The sequence below is a fragment of the Notechis scutatus genome, chromosome 3 (genome assembly GCF_049901735.1).
Source record: "Notechis scutatus isolate UNSWTSFEM ecotype Mainland chromosome 3, rNotScu1.2, whole genome shotgun sequence".
NCBI lineage: Eukaryota > Metazoa > Chordata > Lepidosauria > Squamata > Elapidae > Notechis > Notechis scutatus.
In genome coordinates, this window is record NC_142011.1 from 124,389,874 (window position 1) to 124,411,610 (window position 21,737).

The following is a 21,737-nucleotide window of genomic DNA, read 5'->3' on the forward strand; positions in this document are numbered from 1 at the left end:
TTAAATATTTATTTATAGATAAGATATGGAAAAGAGGGGTTTTTGTAGTATTTTTAGAGTAAGTGGTAAGCTATAGTATTAAAAGTAACTAGGTTGGTTTATTTGATTGATGTTAAAATATAGATGTTAAATTTGTGAAAGTGTTTCTGGAAGGAGACAAAAAGGAAATGGTAAAAAATCAACTTGTGGGACATTATTTGAAGGGATTCAAGATTATGATTCTCAACATATTTTTGATAGCTCTTAATGGAATTTTCTTGTTTAGGTTTGAATGTTAATAAAGATTTCTTTAAAATAGATGAGATATGGGAAGACCTACATAAGAAATAATAGGAAGAAGAGATTATACACACATACACAAATATATGTATGTTTGTATTAATGCATAATATTAAGAAACTATCCCAATGAGAGCAACTGAGACTTGCCAGGCTTGCAGTCACTAATCAATGTGGTCAAGTAGCATCTCACTTTACAATTGCATCACTTAGTAACATAAATTCTGGGTCCAACTGTGGTCATAAGACAAGACTACCTGTACTGTTAAATGTAAGTGAATCACAGAAGTGTTCTGCAAAGTCTAAGATGTGCTGATTCAACAGTAACTGGAATCTGAATATAAAGAAGCTGTTTAACCATACAGCATACCAAGAGTGAGTGGTGCTCTTTATGTATGACATTTGACTTATCAAAGGAGGCATAACAAGCATCGCAATCTGTTTTTCTCACTGTGAAGTTCAGAAAGAAAGATGTCACAAGGCATAACCATATGTTAGAGCTGATAAACTTTCAGAATTTTTATATGTAATTTGTAAGTTTAGAGTAATACATCCCTTTAGATGAGGATATTACAATGTGCTGTGTTAGGAGCTACCTTTAGATATCATCTAGAACTCTGAGGTCATTTGCTTGCAAGAACATATGATATTTAAGGGCTGTACTAATTTTTAATTTTGTTTGTAGGCACAATTCAAAACCCTAGAAGAGGTTAGATTCAATACAATAATACAATAATTTCATTCAAGAGAAGTCTATCCATGTCCTAGGATATGACAGAAAATGGAGAACACCCAGGTAAATGAAGACAAGGAGAAAAGCCTTCTCAACAGCCATGCATTAATTAAGGAACCCCTTCAATGAAGCCTAAACTTGCTTTCCTTTTTAATGATGATTCAATGAAAACTTTAAAAAAAAAAACTTGTGGCAGGCATCTATTTTATGGGGAATGTTTTATCTTATTTTATCTCCTGCCTCTATGTATTAAACCTTATTTTACTTTTTAAATGCTGTTATAGTTAGCATTTTTAAGTTTTATTTGATCTAGTGGCAAGAAGGACAAATGAATTAAAGGAATTTTTACTGCATTTATCAAGACTGCTATAAAAATATTAAGAGCAGAAGTATCTTCTCATGCTTATTGACTGAAAATATTTCTATCTTGTTTCTACATAGATAATCTCCCAAAGTGCCATGGAAAAGAAGGCCAGCCCATCTTACAATAAAGATGCACAGAAGTAAAGAGGATAGGAATGTAAGAGGAAAAATGCTCAGAAAGCTTCCTTAAAATGCATACTTCTTGCAATCAGTTCTGGGAGGATGATGGATTGACTGTCAGGCAGGTGACCATTAGGGAGAATCCATAGCAGATGTTTCTTCCAAAAGGGATTAAAGAGTCTTGTTTCCTCTAAGTTAAGAGCTGAGGGAATGGTAATCATTAGTGGAACATTGCTGACATCTACCTTTTTACTGTATTTAATAAAACCACTGCTATAACATCAGGCTCCAGCCTCATACCCATGAAAATATGATTAAGTACAATGGTCATAATCCATAGTACAAATGCCATTAAAATAAATGGAATCTGTGCATGTGATCTCCTGGGCTGTCATGTAGCTGTGATTCATTTCAACAGCACTTACGAAGAAATTGCCCCATAATTATTAGAACTAATCATTAAACATGAGTGTAAAACAAGTCAGAAGAAAATGTAAATATATTTTGGGCTTTATAAATTCAGCTATGGCTAGATACCACTCTGAATACATTGGAATATAGTCTGATGAACATTTCAGATTTTCACTAAAAACTGTCAGATCTCCTGAAGTTAATGCTAATATTGATACATGGGGAAAGTGTTATTTAGTACCATTTCCCCATCTGGTTTTAGCAAAACTTCTGAGAGAAAGATCAACTTTTCGGGGAAGAAGACTCAGATTTTGTCATTACTTCATTCACAGGTAACATCAAATTACTGCACCTCTGTATGGTTTGCCAATTGCACAGTGGCAGATAGGTCAGCACTCAAGAGGGTTAACATCATTGCCCAGAAGATCATTGGTTGCCTTCTCCCCTCTTTGGAAGAGCTTTATAGCTCCCGCTGCCTTAAGAAATTTCAAAACATTCTCAAAGATCCCTCTCATCCTGGGCACCCTTTTTTGAACTATTACCATCTGGCAGATGGTACAGAGTAATAAAAACAAGGACAAATAGGCTGAAAAACAGCTTCTATCTCAGGGCAGTAACTCTGTTGAATTCTACTGTAAACTGCAGTGTTGGGGGTTTTCAATTCAATGTGTGGAGTGTGAAGGATGTGTGTTTGTGTTTATTTTCATGTCATGATGTGCACTGAATATGGTGTTTGATTTCATTGTACGAGGTGCAATGACAATAAAGTAAACTAAAACTATTTTTTTTTCATTACTCTATGTCCAAACAGACATGGTTTCTAAGAGTGCTATCAACTGCAAAACAAAAAACAAAAAACACCCAACTATCAATCAACCAGATATGGACCAAATACAGCCTTGACCATTCTTGAAGCAAAAACTGAGGCAGTCAAGCTTGCTTGTTTTCTTAAAATGTAATTAAATGCTAATATGTTAGGTTTTTAGAACATGACCAATACTACTGAATGTCAACAATATATTAAAATGTTTTAAAACACAGATTATTCTGGAAGCCTGTGAAAGCAGAGGTTTTTTTCAAAATCATCAAATGAAATCAAAAGCATTGAAGCAAAAAAACTTTTTTTTTATTCAAGTAAGCATTTATATAGGAGAGAAAGAGAATGAGAATGTGAGTGAAATATTTGAGAAAGACAAATTTGACTTTGGAGCTAAATCACCTAAAATTATTTCTTGCTCAATCATTTAGAAGCAAAAATAATATTCAGCGATGCAACCTCTTTTTGTACTTAATTGGCAACTGGCTCATAATGATGGTTGCAGCGTTCACCTTTTGCAACTTTCTGACAAGCAAAGTCAACGGGAAAGTCAGATAACTTTACAACTGTTTTAAGAATTGCAGTAATTCACTTAAAAGAGATTGAGGGTGACTGATTAACAGATTGCTGAAGGGCCTCTACTTCAGTATGAGCTCTGGTGCTATGGCTGCTCATGTGCAGGGCAGCCAAAAAGGCATAAATTGGGGAGAGACATGTGGGTAATGGGAGTTGAAGCACTCCTGTGGTCATAAGTATGGCCAGGCTTCCAAGCCATAACTTCAGGGATGGACGATAAATCCATTTTTTCAGCTCTGCTATAATTTCAAACGATTGCAAAACAAATGGTCGGGGAGTTATTTGTAGGCATTTTTGTACTGTTCGTGAGTTTCCTCATAATACTTGAATTGACCGTTATCAGAGAACAATGGACCAAAATGAAGTTTGGCTTAATCTAGCACAACAATTTTAACTTTGTTAGAATTACAAAGGAAAATATATACCTCATATTTTGAGTGCACAATTAAATGAGCATTTTTGATATTGATTTTTCCCCTTGTTATCTGCTAGTAAATGTCAACTGATAAACCTGAGCCTATTTGCCAATATGACTAACTGCAAGAAATATGAAGGTTGCATCATAAAAGACTTGGCTATCAGCAGAAACTGAAAACTGAAATATAGTAACGAAAAAACAGCCTTAAGCCAGTATCCAAGTACTTTACCAGCAGATTATGGTCTTTGACTTTCCTCAGAAAGATTTAAGAATAAATGGAAAATAATCACATTTTTTTTGGTATATTATTAAATGACTCTTTAAGACTTCAAGAAAAGTAATACAGCTGCAATACAATATAAAGCCTGCAAGTTACAGCTTGGATGGTCTGTATCCAATCTAATGTTTATCAGCCATGCTTATGTATGACTCTGCACAATGTTAGAAATCTCATTGAAGAACTGCAATCAGTTGGAATTTTCTTTCACCCAAGTAGGTTTCAAGAAAAGTATGCTATGCCCAAGTTTTTGACATTTTTCAAAGATAATGTAACTACTATCAGGAAAAAAATAACTTACAAGCTTCTGCCTCCTTAATGAAACTGCTCCTCCTAAACTATTTTCTTTTTTTCTATACCAGCTTCTAAGTTGCCCCATTCATACAGCTTTACTCTGTAAAACTTTTAGCAACTAAACACTTACTGACAGAATGAAGGCATGTTGGAAGTCATATTTTCTGTTTGTACATATATTTCCTACCTTATTATAGTAGACATAATTTCATTAATATGGCTGCAAGACAGTGAAATGTAAGAAAACAAATGAATCTAGTCAAATTTTCTACCAAACAATTTGCAATGAGTTTCTTTAGGTAAATGATCATATTCAACCTCTTAGACAAAATAGATTATACACTATTGTAGATTTTATTTCTTCACTTTCTATGTATTTTCCGACAAAGCAAGTTTCAAGAAATCTATGGCATTCCAAATGTTGAAGAAATACAATCCCAGTATCTTTAACTGTTGGCCACCCTGTGTGCAGTTGTTGAAGAGTAGATTCGTAAGTTCTAGAAAGCTGCAAGTTCTCCAGCCATTTACAAACCTAATTTATAAAGTCTTTCACTAACTCTGTGCTCTAGAGTGAGTGCATTGAGTATCTCTCTCTCAATAGAGTGAGTGCATTGAGTATTGTGAGTATTTACATTGCTTTAAGTTTTTTGTTGTATCGCCTGATGCTTTACCTATATTCATGCTTTTCTTTCTAATGATGGACACAATTTACCATCAGTAAATCTTTCAGAGGGTTGTACCATTTCAAACTCACCTCAACTTTTGCAGTCATCTGATTTGACTGCAGGTATGCAAATGAAATATTTTGATTATGCTATCACTGCTCACATCATAATTCTTCCATAATCTCAATTTACTTGGACAGGTAAATTATGGGGCCAAATAGTAATAGCACTTAGACTTATATACTGCTTCACAATGTTTTACAGTACTCTCTTAAGTAGTTTACAAAGTCAGCATATTGCCCCCAATAATCTAGGTCTTCATTTTACCAACTTCAAAAGGATGGAAGGCTGAGTCAACTTTGAGCCAGTGAGGATCAAATTCCTGGCAGTGAGTTGAATTAGCCTGCAATACTGCATTCTAACGACTGTGCCACCACATTAAAAAAATAGAGCTGTGATGGCAAACCTATGGCAGGCATGCCAGATGTGGCATGCAGAGCCCTCTCTGTGGGCACACATGCCTTCGCCCCAGCCCAGCTCCAATCACATTTCTCCATCGCATTTCACTCAATCAATTCCAACTTCTTGCCAAAGAAAAAGATCACGCGAAGTTGGAATTGATTGAGTAAACTTTTTCACTCACACGCTTCCCAATGGGGGAGGCGGGGTCCCGCACTCCTCCTGAAGCCCATTACGACATAAAGCCATAATACAACCCATGCAGCTCTTTCACCCCTCTGCTTTGGCTCCGTGGCCCTATTGCGGCAGAGGGATGAACGAGCTGTTGCCCTGTCGCAGCAGTGGCGATGGCCGGAGCCTTAGTGTGAGAGTGAAGCATCCCTGTACATGCTTTGCACGGCAACAGGATTCCACTTTAGTCATGAAATTTGTTGTTGCTGCCAGCAGATGGCTGGTAGAGAATGGGAGGAGTGGATCTTGCAGGGTGGGGGCCATCCCCCAAGCCTGGCCTTTCTCCTCCTTTGTCGGCGGAGCCAAGAGAAAGGGGGCAGCATGGAGAAACACTCCCCTCCTCCGAGCGCTGAGAACAAAAGCCCAGTGGGTGGGCGGGGGGCGGCTGGTCCAGAAGCGCCCCCATTGGTGAGTTGGACGGTGGAGAGGCCTGGCTTGGCTCTCACAGTGGGACTGTTTGGCACCTCCAGGCACGAGGTGTTGCCTTTGAAATGTGCCACACCTTTGAGGAAGCCGGCAGCGATGGCTGGGGCTATGGGGGGGAGCAGTGGAGGCATCAGGGCTCCTCCCCCTCCTTAGCAAGCCGGGCCTCAAGGAGCATGGAGAGTTGCGAGTCAAGCGCCAGAGGATTGGAAGGTGCACTCCGATGTCGCCCCAACAAGATTTCCAGCACGTGCTCCTCTGTCCCAAAGTGGGATTGGGGGGGTGGGGTAGGGAGCAGGAGAAAGGGTAAGGGGGCTTCTAGGAGAGCTGACTTTCCTTTTGGCGTAGGGCGGGGGGGGGGGGAAACACCCAATAAAAATCCAATTTCCTCCAATAAATGGGGAAAATAAAGGCCCGATGGTCCAGAATCCAAAAACAGGGGTGGGGTCTATTCATCGGAGGATCGGAGAGGAAATCAGTCAAAACCTGAGCTGAAGGCTATTCAGAGAGAGATCTGCCTGGGTCTCTTATTACCTTCCCCCCTCCCGGTTTTCTTCCCTAGCCTTGTTTTAAGGGGAGGGGGAAGGTGGGACAATAGTAGCTAAAAGGCTGTGAGGAGGGTTAGGGTTAGGGTTTATTAAAGATGGGGATGGGGGAAAGATGCTGTTCCTTTCCCAAGGACCCAGGGAAAGTGGAATAAAAATAGGTGTGTGTGTGTATAAATAACAGCCTGGGATAGCTTCAGCCACAAACAATAGCTGCTGTTATTTTTGCTGAGAGCTTCTAAGCTACACAGCATTCTTTAATAAATACTAACAATAATGAACTATAATATACAGGATTAAAGGAAGGAAGGTGAAATCAGAGAAGGAGGGAAGGAAGGAAGGAAGGAAAGAAAGAAAAGGAAGGAAAGGAATAAGGATATGATGGCCCTCCAGAGGCTACTGCACTACACTCCCATCATTCCTGAGTTGTGCTGTTAAGAAATCCAGTGCTACCAGGGAGAAGTCAAGTTGTGAAAGAGTGATTGAAATTCCTCACAAAACCTCATTATTTAGGTTAAATTGTTGTGTTGGCACTTTGTGATAAATAAGTGGGTTTTGGGTTGCAGTTTGGGTACTTGGTCCCTAAAAGGTTCGCCATCACTGAAATACAGAAACTCAGATACTGCCACAGCAACATTTCTAGACATCTTACATCTTTTATCCCAGACTATGCCCAATTACCTATTCTTACTTCCAGTTCAGCACATTTTACTAATAACTATGTTTGTTGAAATAGGGTGATAGATAAGCCTTGGACTAAGAGATAGAAAAAAAAATGTAAGTGTAATATTTTCTATTCTCTACAACTCTGGTTTCACATGAAAGTTGTAACAGGATAATGCAGATTATAATTCATGTATCTTATTTATAATACTTCACCTGGTGCCACTTTCCCATTCCTGTTCATCTTTATCTTTGTCTTCTTTGGTATCTGGAGTATGTGGATGCTTCTGCACAATTCTCATTCCACCAGCTTTGACTAACAAGAAAAATAAGTTGAGGTAAAGAATCCATCAGGTAAACTAAGTAAAGATATAATGAACATATTATGGTTAACAGTTGTATAAATTAAAATTATGTCATTTGATAACTGATTCCAAGAAGACATGCAGAAAACAATCATTACTGTTGTGATTAATTTCATTCAGCTGGTTCAATGTCTACTGTATGACTAAATCTTTACAAATTTTTAACAGAAGTCTTTGTGGAAGACCTTTAATTCAATTACAGCATCCCAATTAAAATGATAGCTGGGTAGACTTAACAAAATAATCCTATCTGAGATTATCTACTTTCATAACCATTGTATTAATCAATGGATAAAATATTATATATTTGAGATATGAATTTATATTCCCATTCAGACTTCTGGCCCATATACTATAAAGAAATATATTTATATTTTAAATTTCACATTATCTGGGATATGGGAAACTTACTATTGTAGATGATTACATAAAAGTGTGCGTGTGTGTGTACACTAGTGTATTTTCCTTTGGATATAAATGCATCAGGTGTGGTAATGACAAAAATGTTTATTGCTGTAGAACTATGTAAAAATGGTATAACAAATTATGCTAAATTATTTTATAATACTTTCTGAGGGAACATATGTTAGAAAGGTTCTACCCAAGGAATTGTGGTTGATGGGGGTCTTTGGAAATGAAACAAAACAAACCATAAATCAATAAAGGCATCATTTTATAGGTACTTTTCATTTTAAAAATTATGTTCCAATGGCAAAGGAGTTTAGTGAACCTCTTTCAGGATGTACCTACTTAACTTCACACCATGCAGAGGCTAATATCATGCCTTCTGCACAAAAGATTTCTTTATACCACTACAGTATTATTTCACTACATTTCTTCTTGGTTTCCAAACCCTGAATTTAAACCTTTCAGCTCTTTTCAACCTCACTCCTACTGAGTCAAATTGCTAAAATGGGTTTAGCAAGTAAGTGTCCTGGCAAGCCAATTAGGGAAAATCAGATTCTTAAAGCTATTTGCAAAGAAATACTTTTTCCTGGAACTCCCCCCCCCAAAAAAAAAAAAAAGAAAGAAAAAAGAATCAATTGTATTTTGCTGGCTCTGACATTGCCTGGATTTTACATGAAAAACATGTAACTTTTTTAATTCCATAAATTAAGTCTTAGTGAATGACTAGAATAGTTTGAAATGAAAAATAACCCTGTCTACATCCACACATCCTGAAATAAAATTGCACATTTTTTTTTGTCAGAAGGCATTGGAAATATCCCTCAGTACTGATCCCTGAATAGCAATGTTATTCCTGAAAAAAATTATAGGAATTTTCTTACACAATCACTATCTTCTGAGAAACTCCTGGCCAAGAAGATAAGATTATTTTGCTGATAAATTCAGAAACATGCATATCCTGCCTCAGTATGTATAAATTTAGATAACAGGACTGAGAACTGTAGAGTCAAAAAGCAGGGGAAGATTTTGACAATGTTGATCATTCAACTTTCAATTGTCCATGTATTAAATGATAATAATGAATCATCCTCCATTTCTGTGTTCAAAAATGTACAAAAGCTGTAAAGTGAAGCATTCAATTAAGCTTCTAGTAACGGATTTGTGCCAAAAGGACTAATATGCTTTTGCAAACCACTTGTTGCATGTAAGAGAGCTAACATTCCATCTTAATTCATTATTCATTGCATCAATGTGATTTCGATTGTCTAACAGAATCAATTTAGAGATTCAAACTGATAGAAAGACACCTGATATTATCCCAAAATTCTTCAAAATCCTTCTTAAATCTATTGCAAATGACTTAAACCTATTGTACAAACTGTTTCTGGAAAGACAGGCATTTGTAAACTTTTCTTCTCCGTCTCAATTTGGAGGGATTTCTAATTATTCATTCACAGCTGAGTTGGGCCACCTATATTCTCAACATGTTGACAAATTACAGCTTTCAGCACTCTCACCTTTAGTACAACAAATATGTATGACCACCAGGATCCTGGACTCCATTACCATTGCAGAACAAGAGATTGAATCCTCCCCCTTTTATACTATACTCCCACAGCACACAAAAAGATGTAGGTAATTGTTTCCATTGCAAACAGATTCATGTAGTCCTCACCTTATCATAAAATTGGGCAATAAATTTCTGCATTAAGTTGGTGTGGTCATAAAGTGAGTGGTCATGTGACCAGACCAAATTTTATGACTGCCTTAATGCAGCTGTTAAAATGAATCATGTGATCATGAAGCAAATCTAATTTTCCCAATTGACTTTGCTTGTCAGAAACCATCTCAGAAGATCACAAATTACCAAGGCATAATTGCAAGAAGCTGCAACCTTCATAAATACAATTCAGTTTGTAAGTGTCCAAATTGTAATCATGTGACCCTATGGATGGTATGACAATTGTAACTTCAAGGACATGTCATAAGTCACTTTTCCCAAAGCCACTGTAACTTTGAACCATCAAATGAAGCTGAGGACTTATTATCTGTATCAGAGATGGTATTCAGCAGGCTCTGACCAGTTCTGGAGAACTGGTAGCAGAAATTTTTAGTTCTGAGAACCAGCAAATACTACCTCTGACTGCCCCCCCCACATCTATTCTTTGCCTCCCGAGTCCCAGCTAATTGGCTGGGTCTTCTTTTGTTGCCCTGCACAGGAGAACAGAGCTGGAAAGGAGGTTAGTGAGGTGGGGAGGGAATGGGATGTTGCAGTAACCTTACCCAGGAGTGGGGTGGGAATGGAGATTTTACAGTATCCTTCCTCTGCCACGCCCCAGAACCAGTAGTCAAATTTTTTGAATCACAACACTGATCTGTATGCTAATGACTTCAACTCAAGGGTTATTAAATATTGTTTCAGTGGAGAAATCTAGTCTTGTTCTTCTACCTATAGATCAGAGCTGTCAAACTCCCGGCCCATGGGCTGGATGTGTCATGCGCTGGCGATACCCATGTTCGGTTTAGCGAAAGGGAAAGAAGTCCCAATATGTCATATGATGCTGCTGTGACGTTTGACACCCCTGCTCTAGATTAAATGAAACAGCCCAGCCCCTAACTATAATGTTTGAGATTTGTTTATAGAAGGGAAAGGGCAATTGAAAGGATCCTTTTATTTCTAGTTTATATTTCTAAATCACCCATTGTTTTATGTTTCAAGACTGCCTGTTGTTTAAATCCAGCTCCTCTGAAATTTAAAGAACCATGGATTAACAAAGTTTTTGAAAGTAGTCAATATGAAATAGATTCTAATACTCTTATGTGAGTATAACTTCAGCCTATTCCGAAGTGTCAGGGAACTAAAGCAGTAAAGGGTCTTGCTTCTTTTTTATATTCTTCCCCCAAATTCTAACATTGAATTCTAGCACCTATTCACAGTACAAAATATTATGATATTTTATAATATAGCACAAAACACAAAGACAAGAAAAGTTGTTACTCTTAAATTAAAATAAGCACAAGGACCTCCAATAATAAATCCACAATGCGTAGGGTCTATCTCTAAAACTAAAATCCAAAACATGCAATAAACTACTGTACCAGACTGCATTTGTCTTATGTCCAAATCTTATGTAGTGCACACCACAATGCAAAACCTATCTATGTTGATAGAAGTACACAGATTAAAGTTTGATAATAAAAAGACAGGACAATGTAAGAACATGAGCACATATGAAGAACAAAATGTGTTAGCATACTTAACACAATGGAAAAAGAGTAAACTAGGTCAAAGTAAAAAGCCCAAATTTTCAACACTGGAACAGTAGAAAGGTTGAGGTATTGGTAAAAGTTAATGTTAGGAACCCTGAGACAGATATGGGAGCATAATTTGATCCTTTGTTTTTAGATCTAAGCTTGTTTAATAACTTTTTAATCATTATTAGGATCTAAAGCAATGAGAAATTCAAAGAAAAAAAAACATATGGTAAGTTTGAGGCTGTTTTTCTAGTGATTCCTCCAGATACGTTTAAATTTAGCAGCTAGAATTAGCAAGCTGAACCCACTGGAATGAAGACAAGTTTGAACCAAAAGTTAAAAAAAAAAAAAAAAAAGCAGCCAAGCCTACGTTTCCAAGGAAATGCAACTCACCTCTAGCTGTATTGTCATGATTAAAAGGATGGAGCAATAATTTGAATTGTGCTATTTTTAATACACAACAGTCCTTATAGTTACTAATCACACACAAAATCAGCATTCATTTCAAGAATTCTCAATTATGTCGTAGCGTTATCATAATTTCTGCACGAGGAAACCGTACAAGAGGACATGACGGGCTGAACTATTGACCTTCCATAAAGAGCCCCAATACATGATCTGTTTCGTGGCTCGGACAGGGTCTGCCTCGATTCGCAACACGTGTCTTATGTTAACACATCAACTCGAAGAGAAGCGGGGTGGGCAGCCCGAGACTTGCAACACGTTCCACGCGCCTAACAGAAACATCACCATCACCACCCCCACCCCCCACGCCTTCCGTTATTTCGAACGAAAGCGGCTGGCAGTTACCAGCGAACGTTTAAAAACGGAGCCGTTAATATTGTTCTGCAGCCCGTCGAGTGAATCCCTTTCTTAGGAATAAACGCTGACATAGGATCGCGCAGTCCAGTTTACTCCAAAGTAAACTAGCTTCCCGTTCCAAGAACGAGACCAATTCCCCTCCAAAATCCGCCGCCTTCCTCCTGAAACAGTTAACGTGGGAGAAGGGGTCATATCCAGCCTGCAAAGCTCCCAAGACCCAAGCTCAGTTTGAAAGCGGCCGCAGAGGCACGGAGGTATTAGCTTCCCTTCTTCCCCAGCGCGCCCTCCCGCCATAAAGTTCCCACAGGAGGCAGCAGCGCAAAGCAGAAGTGCGGAAGGAGAACAGAGAGAAAGGACTGCGGGAGTAAGCAGCTGTACCGGCGGGAGGATGTCCAGCGCGGGTTTCTGTTTTGACTTTGGGCGGCGAAGACATTGTTAGCTCTGGAGCCGCAGCCGCCAACAGGGCAGTCGCGAGTCCAGCACGGAAAACAGACGGCAGCTGGTAGGTTTGCTCACTCCAAGGCAAGACACTCCTCCTCCGTGCAGCTTCACTTGTCAACGTGGCTACTCCCCGTCGCTGCGCTGCGCACGGCTCTGTCGTCAGAGCTTGGGGTAAAACAGGAGGAGGAGGAACTTTCCTCTTTCCTCTTCCTGCGCTTCTCGCAGCCTATGTGTTGTGGTTGCTAGTGGAGTTTCCTTTAAAAAAAATATATATCGCGTTCAAATAAACCCAGATTCTACACAAAATCCCTGATAACAAAAAAAGCACAAAAAGTCAGTTTCCAGTTAAATTATTTTTACCTATTGGCAGAGTTGCCCAGTGGACTCCCTAGCAAGATTTCGCGCTCAAATGAACCCAGATTCTACTCAAAAACCCCAGATTACAAAAGACACAAATCAGTTTTAAACTAACTCGCTTTACCCATTTAATACATATAATTTGATATATTAATACAATGTATCAAAAAACTAGATTTCATTGAATTTTAAAATAAAAACCTAGAAACCAGACAGGAACCCCCAAAACCCAGTTCTGATTTTAAAAAGACTCGGCACAGGCAACTGCAAATATAGAGGTTTGGGAAATTGCGCGTCTTTTATTAGACTGGCTGAATTGTGTGAGAGAGTACGTAAAAAATAGGAGTGGGGAATCTCGGGCAATTAAAATAATTAACAGCTGTTAGCAGTAAGTGCTTATATGTAAGAGCCTGCCAGTTCGACGAAAGTGTATCTCATACTTATACACATTGATTGCAGGAAATACGACTTCAGCAATAGAGTGGTCAATGTCTGGAATACTCTACCCGACTCTGTAGTTTCTTCCCCAAACCCCAAAAACTTTAACCTTAGACTGTCTACTATTGACCCTTTCCTAAGAGGTCTGTAGGGGGCGTGCATAAGCGCACCAACGTGCCTACCGTCCCTGTCCTATTGTTTCTCTTGTTCTTTTATTTTTCTTATATGTACCCATTTCATGTATTCACAACTATGTATACACTTATACTTATTATCTTGTAAACAATTGGCAAATCAAATAAATAAAATAAATAAATAAATACTGAGAAGAAAGAAGGCTGCTGAATTTATATCCCAGTATTGACCCCTTCCCTGAAGTATTTTTCGGAATAGAAAGGTGGACTGAACGGGCTATTTCTTTAAGAGAGCTTTTCTTTGTATTTAATGCATTTCCCACCTCCAAAAGGAGAAAATAACTTCAGCGTAGGTTGGAAGTTTCACCCACTTATGGAAAGCACCTTCTGAAAAGCCTTGGGACATTTACCCTAAATTGTATTAGAAATCTTGCACTTTGCTTTGAAAGTATAGGTAATCCTTGACTTACAAAAGTTTGTTTAGTAACTATTCAAAGTTACAATAGCACTGTCTGAAAAAAGTGACTTATCACTGGTTGCAGTATTCCCATGGTCACATGATCAAAATTCAGAAGCTTGGCAACTAGCTGATATTTATGACTGTTGCAGTGTTCTGGAGTCATGTGATCAGCGTTTGCCTCCTGACAAGGTCAATAGGGAAGCCAGATTCACTTAACAACCATGTTGCTAATTTAACAACTGCAATGATTCACTTAACAACTGTGGCAAGAAAGGTAATCAAATAGGGCAAAACTTACTTAAAAATGTCTTCCTTAACAATAATTTTAGGCTCAATTGTGGTCATTTGTCAAGGACTACCCATATTTACCATTTTGATAATAAAACCGCTTTGTGGGGCTTGGTAGGGCTTATGAGCCACAATGAATTTCTCTCAATATCCCAGCAAATCATAACATACCAGCATGGTGCAAAAGGTACCCTTGAAACATTTATTTTTATTGCCCAAACCCTGAACGGTACAGATACCTGGAAGGTAGCGGGAGGGTTTTAGACTTGCACAACAAATAAAAACTTAGAATTAATAAAGACAATATGCCTATCGGAAATGTAGAAGACTTTTTTTTCTTAGTAATAGTATCCATCTTCACTGGTCAGCTGCTTTCTTTCTCCAATATTCTTTCTACTGGCATAAAGAGGATATCTAGGAAGAGCAAACTGGACCTGTTTAATTGTTATCCTTTTAATGCCTTCCTTTATAAGATCTGCTTTGATAAATTTTTGTTTGAAAAATGGATTTATTGAAGAAAAACAATGTAAAGTTAGGTTTTTTAAGTTTTTATAAAACACACATAAGGACAAGAAGTTTCTTTCTAGTCTCATATGCTAGTAAACTAAAATATTATGGTTTTTTTTATTAAGCTATTTAAAAAATGGAAGCAATCACAAAAAGAAAATTCAGAAGCACTTTAAAATTTGTAAGTATAAGTATATACATCTTTAACAGAAGGAATTGGGCAAGAAAGGATGAATTATTTTGTTTACCCAGCATTTTAAACAGTGATAGATGCAAGAATACTTAGTGCTACTGTTGTTCCTGTTCTCATTTGTACAATCTATATAATAGATAAGAATAAAAGTACTGTGCCTAATCATTTCAGAAGCCTAAAATTGAAGGTCATGACCTTAATAAATAGTTTGACAGCTTTAAACACACATTAAAGGCTGCTTAAGAATAAGTACTTTAACAAGAATATAGTACTTTAACAAGAATATACTAGCCACCCAGTTTTTGGTTAAGCTGGACTGGCATATAATTTTTTTAAAATAAAAAGGAAATAAAAGATTGGTGTTGGAGGGAACTGTTTGCTCATTTTTGCTTGTTTGTACTCTGTAAATAATTACTGCAGAAGACAGTATAGCTGGTAACTCTTTGTTCAACCTACTATTGCATCTTAACTTGCTAATGTGATTGGAGCTACAAAATTATATTGGGCTAAAAAAAATGAAGCCAAGATGTCACAGTAACCTGGACTTCTATATTAATTGTGCAAGGCTTTTACATTGAAGTTGTCCTCTTCACATTTCTAAGTCTTAAAGCCTTTTTGGCAATGCTGTTACAGTTAGCTCTGGGGCTTAGATCATTTGAGATAAGGACTTCTAGGTCCTTGACAGAGTGAGGATCATTTACGAGATCATTTCTTCCTAACTTGTATTTGGTGTTCTGGTTTTTTTTGCCAATGTGTAGGGCAGAGCATTTGTTAGTTGAAATTTGAAGTTGCCAATTGAGCGACCATTCTGACACATAGTCAAGGTCGCTTTGTAGGGCAGCAGCATTGTCAGTGGTGTTAAATAATTTTACATCATTGGCAAAGAGGATGCAGCTGCTTTTAATGTTGTCACATAGGTCATTGATGTAAAGCAGAAAGACACTGCTGTGAGGGACACAGCTATTAACTGGTGCTGGATTTGATAGGGCATTCCCTATTTTGACCATTTGTTGCCTATTTGACAGGAATGTGGCTATCCACTTGTGCAAGAGTCCGGAGACGACGTAAGAACTAAGTTTCAACAGTAGTTTGTCATGCACCACTGAATCAAAGGCTCTGCAGAAGTCTATGTAAATTTCGTCTATTGCTTTACCCTTGTCTAGATGTGTAGTCCAAATGTTTCTGCAGTGTAGGAGTTGCAGATTAAGGACAAATTTTTCCTGAAACCAAACTGCTTATTAGAATTTAGGTTGGTTGTTTCTAAATGTAGGGTGATGGATTGGCTTATAATTGATCCCATGACTTTGCAGGTGATGCAACACAGTGAAATTGGTCTGTAATTTTCTACTAGACTAGGCTCTCCCTTTTTAAAAATAGATATGACCATGGCTAATGACCATAAGTCAAGCAGGGAGCTGGTTCTGAAAAATACCTCATAGATTGTGCTTAGAGGTTCAGCTAGGGAAGTGGCAAGCTTTTTCAAAAAGTAGGCACGTAATCCATCAGGACCAATAGATAGGGATGGCTTTGGGTTACGTAGTGCTGTTTCAATGTTAACTGCTGCAAAGTTAATATGTAGTAAGTCACTACAATTTGTTGTGGTGAGACTAGGAAATGGGGGGCAGCAGCTATTGACAAAGACTCAACTGAAGAACTTATTAAAGAGGTTGGCTTTTACAGTTTCATTATTACAGTCTTTCCTGTTAGGCCCTTTTAAGGATGGGATAGTTTGGCATTAATGAAATTATAGAAGCTTGGGAAGAGTTCGAGTTTAACAGCTCTTCCTCCTGTTTGCAATGGTGATTGATACATTCGGCCTTTATCTGGTGGCATAAGGTTTTGTAGCGGTTTTTGTGATCACTTGATTTGTGATCCCACCTGGTTAATGATTATAGAAGCTGCTGCTGTGCAGCTCTATATTTGGTCTTCTTTTTTAAATTATATTTTTAATTCTGTATACTACCTTTAATCTTTCCGATTTGGCATCCTTAATATAGTTGATTTTCAAGGCTTTGAAAATATTTAAAAGTACAAGGAATGAGATAGTTCCTAACAAATATTCTGTTAAAATCTCAAAGATCTTCAAATGTGCATAAAGCAGGCAAAAATCATTTCTAAAATATATATTTGAGGTTAAGAAGCCCTAAATATCTTGAAGGCAGCAGAGTGTCATGGTTGGGTAGGATTAAGACCAAGTTCATGTACACATTCAACAATAAAAGACATTGACATTTTGGAACAATCAGCCTAACCTGTTTCTCAGATCAAAGGAAGGTTGTGCCAACTTCTAGAGGAAATGTGAGCTACAAATTATGAAATACATTTTATTTGTAGATTTATAAAAAGGCAATAAATATAATGTTATCCCAAATCTATTTTTGCCTGTATGTAGGGCCTAGGAGATCTTGGTAAGGCAGTGATTCACCCTTGGTAATATTAGATGCTGGGTGATCTTTTATCTCTATCATGTGACTATCTGTATTTCCTCAGTTTTATGATAGTAAGATATCCCTGCCATCTTTGGCCACTCATTTTACTAAATGAAATCCAAGTCAAAAAATTTCTAAAGCAGAGCCAGACTTAATTGATGTTCAAAGCATGCCCAGCGATCTTGCCCCTTGGTGCTTCTCTTGCTTAACTGACAAGACCTTAAGACCCAAAGTTTTAAACTTTAGTCACTCACTCACCATGCCAAAAAAAAAAATTTAAATAATGCAGATTGAAGTTGAATGTAGCATATAAAGGCAAGTACAAAAAGGTTGACTAAAGTAAAGTGTGGCAATGAAAAATTAAGAGTATGATGAGCAGTGGGAAATCTTTGGTCTCCTTCCATTTTCCTCGATACTATAAGCAGGTGGTTATTTTACTTAATGGTGAATGTAGGGCTGCCCTGATGGTAAAAGCTGCATATTTATTTTTTATTTTCTATGTGTTTGATGGAATTAGTTTGTGAAAGGCTGATTTTGACCCTCTCTAAATGTTTGAAAGGGAACAGTTTTTCTTGCCAGATCCAAAATGTGATACTCTGTATTACTTTGACATAATGAACAAATGCATTAATCTTTATTACAGCCAAAGGCCAGAGATAAAAGATATAACTGAAAACATTTAATACAAGTAGAATAATATAGGTAATTGTAGTAGTTAAAATAAAAGTATGTTACAACTGTGGGAGACTGTTCACTGATGCCTAATTTTCATGGTTGCTATACAGAATTTTGTTACAATCTGAGTTATAAATGGTTTGGAGTCTGATAAAAGGATGAACATGTAAGTATTGTCAAATGGTCTGGGTACCGATAAAAAAAGGAAAGATATAAGCATTAAAAATATACTCAATCCTTGTTATATAGAGGGATTACGGTCTTGAAAACTCTACTGAAAATGGAAACTGCAGTTATTCAAGCATTAAATCCTATAGGAAAAATGGGGTTAGGTTCTTAAAGATCTTTTTCAGTATATCCATTATTGTAAACCTATTGTGTTTCCAATAATAAAGAACATTCAGTACAATTTTACAGTATTTTGTTTTAAATAATGAACTTTAATGGGCAATGGCATTAACTTTTATTGGAAAAAAAACTTTTTGCCACAATGTGATGGTGATAATGAAGGTAAGTTGATATCTCCACTACTTTGTGCTGGCCATCCCTCAGCTTGTTAAAAGGTTGTGCTGCTGGAGATTTCACTGGGTTTAAAGAATTGCACTAGCATTGGTTGTGTGAGTTCTTTTGAAAGCTCCATGTATTTACAAAAAAATATTGTAAAATTGGTGCATTTCACTAAGTGATCCAACATCTGAACTTCCTTGGAAAGATGATTAAGCAATGTAATCCACTTCTCAAGCTTTGCTATGTTGGGTAAGACAGTTTTAGGAGCAGCATTATTGTTAGCATCATCTTTGTTATCTTTTTGGCCATTCTTAGCCATACCATTCTAATCCTCATTGCTAAACTCAGTGTGTCTTCTGTTAAAATCTTAACATCCTCCTCCTGCTGCATGTCATCAAAGCTGTTGCCACAACCCTTCACAGCAAACTCATAATAGCTTGCACATTTTTAAAAAGGTATTCTTTAACACCTTTAATGTCTTAAGTATTGGTCACACATTGGGTCTTGCTTTTGTCCAGCAATTGTTTACTGTAGTTCGAGAAACTTTATCCTAGCCTACTTTATTTACATAGACTATTACATCACAATTGGTGATGGCTTTCAGTCCATTGTACAGTCAAGGTTTGCATCTATATGTTGGCACACATGGCAGTAGAGCTCCTGGATATAATGGCTTTTGAAAGTGTTTACAATTTTCTGATCAAGTCTTGGAGGACAGAAGTGGTGTTTGGTGGCACAAAAAGAACTTTGGGTGAGCATTTTCAAACTCCACAAAAATGTGTTATCTAATACTAGTAGAATCTTGAATGCAAATGTCTTTTTGTAAGGTAATGTTCTAGTGCTGAATTGAGTAATTGAATTAGTCCCCAAAAATGTCAGAAGTCACCCAGGCTTTGATGTTCCATTTCCAAATGACTGGCAGTTAGTTCAGAAACTTTTCCCTTAAGAGTGCCTGGTTTTGGGGTCTTGAGAACTTTACATTTATTTATCAAAATGAAATAACTGTCCACTTTAGCATTTTGAACTTAACCCACAGACTATTATTTTGTGAATACAAATTTTAGAACAATACTAAAATATAGTCTATAGCTGATTGGCCTACTCTGAGTCCTGTTCATTTATCCCTTATCATTCCTTCCAATTTATTTATGTCTGAAGTTTGTTGTTTAGATCAGGGGTGTCAAACCGTGTTGTCACGTAGTCACATGACGTATCACAACTTTTTCCCCCTTTGCTAAATCATGGATGGGTGTGGCCAATGCATGATGCATCCGGCCCATGGGATGTGAGAGAGAGAGACACCCCTGCTTTAGATAATTAAGGACAACTAAATAAAAATATCAACAAGGGGACCCACCAATCACTTTGGGTAAAAAGTTTCTCAGGGCCTTCCCAGCCTTAAGTGACTATTAGTTAGGGTGACCAGGGATCGGCTGTCAAAAGTGTTGATGTCAAATCATTATCAATATGTAGAGTTGTATAATGTGCCTCCCAAAAATGAATGAGGATGTTTAGCAGACTTTTCCATTTGTCTGCTGAGCCTCTCATGGTGAGTTGCCAAAAGATGGCGGTGTGCTTTTGTCTAACAGGATAAATTGGTGCCATTAATCTTTTGTAGTTTTCTGTTTCTTCTTCCTTAGAATTAATTTATTCTGTAATTTAAGGCTAGACAAAGTTTGACAATGGGTCTTAGAGAGGTAATGTTTACACACTAAGCAATTCTAAAATTCTCTTTAAGCTGGTTGACCTTGGTCAAACTATTCATTTTTGTTATTTGAGTAAAGAGAAAAGTTCTCTGTTCCAAAAATTGACTTAAATTTGCTAATCAGAAGTTATACAATTCTGACATTCCTGGAGTAGTTTGCAATTAAACCTAAGCAATTTTCAAAAGCCTTGTGAGATTTTAGCCATTGAGTTACAGCATCCTTTTCATTTCATGTAGGTTGTATAGTAGTGCTAATACTTCCAATTCCTGAGTGAACTTTGACATAATAAAATATAGCATAGAAAGAAAATGCCAAAACTCAAAAATCAGTAAATAGTTGACTTCTATCACATCAGCCAGATGAAGCTCATCCTCTTCTGAACCAAAATATAGATGAGATGAAAATCTAAATGCTAAAGCATGTGGTATATAAAGCTCTGCAGCTTCAGTCATCTATTTGTTTTAGATGTAGTCCAGCAGGTAGTTACTATTGCACTTCCATTCAAGTATTTGATAGTTGGTTTAAATGTATGTTACCTTTGTTTCTGGTCCAGGACTTTGCTCCTTTCATTTTTGTCTCAAAGAACATGATCTGGAATAGTTGGTTATAAATTATGCCTTGTGGAGGCTTTGAGTTCTCTCTCATCTGAAGCTGTAATATCAACTCATTTTTCTTCATGTAGAAAACATGATGGACGATAGATGGCAAGGTTGTAGATACTTAACAGACAGGTTATTTTCGTTCTGAGCAGAGAGCAGAAAATGTATTTTCAGGCAAACTTTAAGTACCAGATAATGTTTTAATTATAATTACTCATAAGGAATAAAGAATCCGATGCTTCAAAGTGATAGCCATTTTTCTTGGAAAGTACATGCATGCCTAAGAACTGAACAATTAATGCTACTGAACAGATAGTTTATCTTAGTTAGACACCTAGTAGATAGTACATTATTTTTCCAAATTAATGCTTTCAGGATTCGTTCCCCACAGAATTGAAATCCTCTGTGATTTCATGTAGGCTGGAAGGAAAACAAATTAAAATCAGTGTTGCATTTTCGAAGGAAAATAGAGTTATCTATTGCTTGAAAAAGTTACTTCAGTAAAACCATACATAATCTGAAGTTCATTTAAAACAAGGAGAGAACTTTATAATAATTTAGAATTTAGAACAAGAGAGTTGAAAGGAGGTCTTCTAGTCTAATGGTCGGCAACCAGTGGGCTGGAGACTGGTGGTCCATGAGAAAATTTTGGTGGTCTGCAGAGAAATGTCTCCCCCAAAGCACCCCCCAAAGCAATTAATCCAGGCTGCGCAGGAACACAAGGCTGTGCCACCCACATGGCCCGCAGGAACACAAGGCTTGCATCGCCTGCATTGCGAACAACATGAGATAGTGAGGGGAGGGGGGAAAGAACAGAGGGGGGAACTTGCCCCACTTGCCCCATGCACCTTGCCTAGGCTGCTTCTTTCCATTTCTTTCT

General features: G+C 37.4%; 1 protein-coding gene across 1 annotated transcript in view; it reads right to left on the reverse strand.

Moving 5' to 3' along the window:
• Positions 1–12,704, reverse strand: part of DAP (death associated protein) — a 43,221-nt gene extending 30,517 nt beyond the window's left edge. The window contains exons 1-2 of the mRNA XM_026673422.2: positions 12,502–12,704; positions 7,490–7,589 (exon numbers count right to left, since the gene is read on the reverse strand). Of these exons, the coding sequence (XP_026529207.1) occupies positions 7,490–7,589; positions 12,502–12,556 (155 nt within the window). The 5' untranslated portion in view covers positions 12,557–12,704. The remainder of the gene's footprint in view (positions 1–7,489; positions 7,590–12,501) is intronic.
• Between the last annotated feature and the right edge of the window lie 9,033 nt (positions 12,705–21,737).